This window comes from Contarinia nasturtii, unplaced genomic scaffold (genome assembly GCF_009176525.2).
Source record: "Contarinia nasturtii isolate CC-2019 unplaced genomic scaffold, AAFC_CNas_1.1 Cnas_scaffold_1240, whole genome shotgun sequence".
NCBI classification, from domain to species: domain Eukaryota; kingdom Metazoa; phylum Arthropoda; class Insecta; order Diptera; family Cecidomyiidae; genus Contarinia; species Contarinia nasturtii.
The window spans coordinates 154154-160030 of record NW_022198581.1 but is presented as its reverse complement, the minus strand read 5'-3'; the positions used below and the strand labels follow the sequence as shown (position 1 = coordinate 160030).

Sequence of the window (5877 nt, the reverse complement as noted above, 5' to 3'; positions counted from 1 at the left end):
TTTTGCCATTAAATTTTTGAAAAATTTAAGAAAAGTTTGGTAACCCCTTCACAAAATTCAATACTTTGCACCAATTTTTGAACATTTCTGTCCCTGTCTGTTCACATATGTGTACAAAAGCATTTCACAATTGAATAGTATAAATGAAGGAGCACGAAAATCGTTTGTACAAGAAATATTCACCGAATGAAGATATAGCATAAAAATTAACACGAAGTACTTCGAGCAATAGAAAATGTTTGAAGAATTCATTTCTAATTCTAATGTTCGTGTGCAAACTTTGTTAGTCAAAAATAGCGCAAAATGTGGAGCGTAGATAAAACTTTTGATGGTTTAATGTGAGTCTTACATTGTGAGATTATTCAAAACCGTTGTCATTAGTGCAAAAAAAAAGATTTAAGCTCAAAGAAATGCGAGCATATAATTCATGATGATTTCGACGATCCCCAATTAATTTCCAATTTGATGTTTATTCCAAATTTGTTATATAACTGTGCTGCGTTCTTAAACATGCTTCAGGCTGAACGCGGATTTTATTTCGTTTCTTCTCTCCTTCCCTCCCCCTCTTGCTCGCTCGCTCTCTCTCTCTCTCTCTCTTGCAAGTATAGCTCATTTACAAATGGAAATGCTTTTAAGGGATCGCACTTAGTTTCATTTTTTTTACTGTTGGTGCAATTTGAACATTTTTCTCGGTTGAACGAATGATTCTCGGCGACTCTTCGAAAGCATCTTTTTCTGAAATTCCAACAGAAATCGTACACCGATTTGAATTAAGGTGAGCTAAACGTCTGTTTGAGACACATTTGGCCAAATGAAAATTGAAAAAAAAAGAACGAAAATAAAGTAAATAAAATAGAACAAAATAAAAGCAAATTGTTTTATTTTCGAATAAACAAACGTCTTAAGCAATAAACATTGACCATGTCATGATAAGCATTGTAAGCGCTGCTAAACGTATACTGTTTTGATTTTTCGCCACTCATAATTCCCTCTGAAACACAAAGAACAATGAACAAAAATCGTCTAAATTGCCCGAATTGGTAAGATAATTTCCATTTTGTTTTAATTTAAATCGTACAAAATGTTTAAAGTCATCTATTATTTAATAATGATACACCTTAAAATGTTTTAAGATTTGGAGACAGCCCAAATGTACAATTGTAATTCATTTTCGCTAAAAAAAATGGAAACGAAAAGCTTATTAAATTGTCCGTAAGGGAAGGCACAAAACATAAACATTTACAAAGTGGAGTCTTCGTTTTTTTTTTTTCTGCTTAATCGAAGCGTCTGAATACTCATACCGGTGGCAACATGTTTCATGAGAAAAACAAAATGATTTGTTGCTCAAAAGAAGACAAAAAAAACAAGCAGAAAATAACTGTGATAAACAAAATTTGATGAGCTGATGCCATTTAGCCTACATATGTACAATGTATACCAACTTGAATGCACAGATTTCCATTTTCCAAGTCCATAAAAGATTCATTGAAAATACCCATCTGTTTAAATCATAAAATAATCACAGTTCGCAAATTCAAATGACGATTTAAAGATGGATCTCAAGTGCAGGAAAGTGAACGATATCAAAACCAACGCAAAAAAGCACTTAGGAAGCACCCAGACAAAAATATGTGACACCGCCGGTAATTCAAACTGTACTGAATTGATTCGAGGAATCAAATATTTTTTTAATGTTCACGTGCATAGTAAATGATCGTAATCAATTGACGTCATTCATGCCATTCATTAAATTTTTAGACAGGTTGATATCATGATTTTCTCATGATTTTTTTTTCTATAAAAAATAATTTCGAAAACATCATACAGGTCGAAATGCGTTCAGATGCGACCTAAAATTATCGTAATTTTAATTTGGAGGACCATACAAAATTGTGACAGTCACAGTACAAAAACCATAAAATATAGCCAAATCTCGAATTAAATTTCCGAGCACTGGTTAATTCGCTTTATATGTTCGCAAAACTTAAACAAATCCAGTGACAAGTAAAGAAAACTCAACGGCATGTTAACGATATAAATAGAGTGGATGCGGTATTTTAAATTTTAAACTCACCCGCAGAGTACTCTTATCTCGAAAACGAGCAATCGGAAAGTAGTAGCTAGCGATCTGCGTAACGCACGTGATTTATTTCAGTAGACAACGAAACATACGAATGAGTTAGTTTGACGTTTCTATTTGTTGGTATAAGACGTGTACATCTGTACATAGACTATCGCATATTTATTATTTCGATTCAGTAAGTAAATATATTTTTCACGCACCGGATGAGAATTTTTGATAATTTTCTTTCATTTTCAAAGAAAACCACATAGTGTTTTCTAAAGAATTAATAAAAATATCAAATAAAGAAGTAAAGAAATACAGTATATTTGAAGTGCATTCCACGATTAATTACTTCGCATACTTTCACCGGTTATGTTCGCTGCCGCTCACCGTTGCGTATTCTGAAACGAATCTTGATTGCACGATCGCAATGCTTTGCGCAACGTATTGATCATGCAATCAAATGAATACATAGAACCAAGTGAAAAAAGCGAGTATCTATTTTTGTTGATGAACGCTATACGTCAAACTTTAAATTAGAATTTTTGAATGATTTCGTCTTGAAATAACAATGAACTATGTAAATAATTGATTTTTTTTGGGTCAAAACTTAATTAAAACCGATAACAATAGGTTTTATTGCATAGTCATTCCAGCAATGACAACTTTATAACTTAACTAGCGGTGCTCAGTATGAAACTCAATTGACTAATTAAAAAAAAAATAGTGAAAAAAGTTTGGCGATTCGATTTTGATGGAATAATTTTCAATCATATATTTTACAGATAAACGTTCAGTCGAAATGATGTCGAAAGTATTCCGATTTTCATTGATTCTCACGTTTTTAATAAATTCAACACACTCACTGAAGATACTTGGTCTGTTTCCACATCCCGGTTTGAGCCATTTTCACTTTTTCCATCCGATTATGCGAGGCTTGGCCGATGCTGGCCATGATGTTACCGTTCTTAGTCATTTTCCCGACAAAAATGCACCACCAAACTATAAAGATTTGACGTTGAATGGTGCCGATTCCCTGACCGATTCTGTTGATTTACAGGTAAAATTTATTCCCAAAATGTTCGAAGTTAATCTATAACAACTGAATTAAATTCATTTCTAGTGGTTCTCGTATCGTCCATTTTATCAACCATTCTTAGAATTTGAAAAATTAGCCCAATGGGGCTATGAAGCTTGTGAGTTGACATTGAATTCGACCGATGTGCAAAATCTAATTAATACAAATGTAAAATTTGATGTGCTACTTGTTGAACAGTTTAATAGTGACTGCATGATGGGTTTGGCATGGTGCGTTTTAAATTATCAAATTTAAAAAAAAATCATCATATGTACAGGATGTTATGGAATTGTACTTTTCTATAAATCATGCATTTCTGTAGAAAAGTCCAGTCTGTATATCAATTGCTCGGACGTTTGAGGGGATATAACTTTAGTTAAACGACTTCTGATGGATAAGTGTTCACATTATATTTTTAATCTTCTTGATAGGAGTTGGGAGAGCGATTTATATGCAATTCGATAACATCTTGTGTATAAAAAATGAATATTATATAAAAACAATTAAAATATCTGTTTATAAATGATTTTCTAAAAAAAAGGAAACTAAAAGCACCTGTTATCGGCTTGAGTAGTTGTGTTTTGATGCCTTGGCACTATGACCGATTTGGTATGTCACTATATGAGCGTGAAATTCGATACAAAAATGCTCAATTCTATTATGTAATTTTGTCTCTTTCTCTATCCAAATAGGTATACCATGGATTTTATCATATATAACTGCACAACCTTTGGGTTCTACGGACAATATGACTTATACTGAACGTTTATTGAACTTTTTCTATATGAATCTATACAAGATTTGGTATCAGTAAGTATTTCAATATAGAAATCCATCGGTGCAAAAAAAAATATTCCATTTGTTGTATGTTTTTAGCTATATCAGCTTAAGACAAATCGATACACTTACTCGAAAATATTTGCGAGATGAAAATATGCCACATTTAAGTGAATTGGTGAAAGAAACAAGTTTAATGTTTCTAAATACACACTATTCCCTTGAAGGATCCAGACCGAATCCACCGTCGATTATCGAAATTGGCGGTATCCACATTACAGAACCAAAGCCGTTAGATCCCGAGTTAGAATCGTTTCTAAATTCAGCCGAAGATGGTGTGATTTATGTTAGTTGGGGATCATTGATTCGAGCTGCCACTTTACCCGAAGACAAACGTAATCATCTCCTGAAAGCGTTTGGTTCATTCAAACAAAAGGTTTTATGGAAATTCGAAAATGAAACACTGGCAAATCAACCATCGAATGTACTCATTCGAAAATGGATGCCACAAAAAGACATTTTATGTTAGTTATTCAGAGATTTACTCACATGGATTATTCGTTTTAGAGATTTTTCATCATTTCTTTTTTCAGGTCATCCAAATGTACGTGTTTTTGTCAGGTATGTATTAATATATGATTTATATTCGCAACACCATTTAAAATTCCAAATTTTTTTGTAAGCCATGGCGGTTTGATGGGAAGTAGTGAAGCCGCCTATTGTGGTGTGCCTGCTGTGTTGACTCCAATGTATGGTGACCAATTTCATAATTCGATGGCTGTAAAAGCACGTGGAATGGGCTTCATTGTTCAGTATGAAGATATAACAGAAAAATCGGTAAAAGCAGCCATTGCTGAAGCACTAGGCACAGATGCACAACAAAATGCCAAAACAGTTTCATATTCATATCGAAATCGACCAATGTCGCCTTTGAAAACTGCTATTTGGTGGACTGAATATGTAGCCGCAATGCATGGAGCACCTCTTATGAAATCACATTCGGTAAATATGTCGGCATTTACATACTATTCTTTTGATGTGTATGCTACAATTGCAGTCATTTTATTACCGATTGTCTATTTATGGGTTTATATAGTGCGTAAGTGCTTCAATACTTCAAATTTAAAATCGAAAAAAGACTAGTGTGATTTTTTCATGAAAATTAGCTCTGATTAATTTTTCAATTTAAAAAAATTATTCAGCAATTATTTAATTTTACTTTCGGTGCTTCTAAAATAAAGGTTACGAGTACTGTGTTATCAAATTTAAATTTTGTTTTTAATTTTTATGGCAAAAGTAAGAAAAGATTTGAGTGTCTATGGTAACCATAATATAGTTCATAACTGGTAAGTATTTCATCTTTTGCATCTATAGTCAACTTTCGATGCCACAAAAAAATAACAATATGTACTATGGTAATTCCGAATTTCAGAATCCAAAACGAAGAACTATGATTAAATCCTTACAAATATAAATAGCAAACTTTTATAAAATCCAATCAAGTAAAGTCCAGTTGATGTAAAAAAGAAAATGTATGCCGTGATGTAATTTTACGATTGATTAGACTTTTCTATTTTGCTTAATCTATTTCACGATAAAATATTCGCTAGATAACGGTTGCTGAAACGCATAATTGAATTGAAATGTTTAGTGCTTCCATTTATATTGTGGCCATTTTTTTCGTACCCATTTTTACTTACTTCATTCTCCTATAAGTCATAAATTACATTAAAATTATATTGAATAAAATGATTTTCCGCTTTGGTTAATGAATTTATACATAAAAAAAACCACAACGGCAACGGCAGTGGAATGACGATGGCTTCTTATGATTGAAAGTTTCTTCAAAGTTTTACCCTAATTATGGTTGATTCTTTCAATGGAAAAAGCACTCTATGCGATTACATAATTTCGTTCATGAACACAAATATGGAGAATAAAAACTGTTGGAAGCTTT

General features: G+C 32.4%; 1 protein-coding gene across 4 annotated transcripts; it reads left to right on the top strand.

Moving 5' to 3' along the window:
- The first annotated feature begins 2150 nt into the window (after positions 1-2150).
- On the top strand, positions 2151-5184 carry LOC116345389 (UDP-glucuronosyltransferase 1-3-like). 4 transcript variants are annotated; one of them, XM_031774697.1, is made up of 8 exons: positions 2151-2258; positions 2851-3125; positions 3189-3373; positions 3685-3752; positions 3836-3953; positions 4020-4444; positions 4514-4541; positions 4604-5184. In XM_031774697.1, exons 2-8 carry the CDS (start codon positions 2868-2870, stop codon positions 5061-5063), a joined length of 1542 nt encoding a protein of 513 aa, XP_031630557.1. In that variant the 5' UTR covers positions 2151-2258; positions 2851-2867; the 3' UTR covers positions 5064-5184. The 4 variants fall into 4 exon arrangements, with proteins under 4 accessions (XP_031630557.1, XP_031630556.1, XP_031630558.1 ...); XM_031774696.1 differs by lacking the exon at positions 2151-2258 and adding an exon at positions 2410-2555; XM_031774698.1 differs by lacking the exon at positions 2151-2258 and adding an exon at positions 2602-2645.
- Positions 5185-5877: the final 693 nt, after the last annotated feature.

Bases quoted from the DNA above. Each gene is read 5' to 3' on its own strand.
- LOC116345389 (XM_031774696.1), top strand. From the start codon at position 2,519: ATGCAATCAAATGAATACATAGAACCAAGTGAAAAAA. The intron at 2,556-2,850 runs GCGAGTATCTAT...TATATTTTACAG, and splicing joins CATAGAACCAAGTGAAAAAA to ATAAACGTTCAGTCGAAATG. The intron at 3,954-4,019 runs GTAAGTATTTCA...GTATGTTTTTAG, and splicing joins CTATACAAGATTTGGTATCA to CTATATCAGCTTAAGACAAA.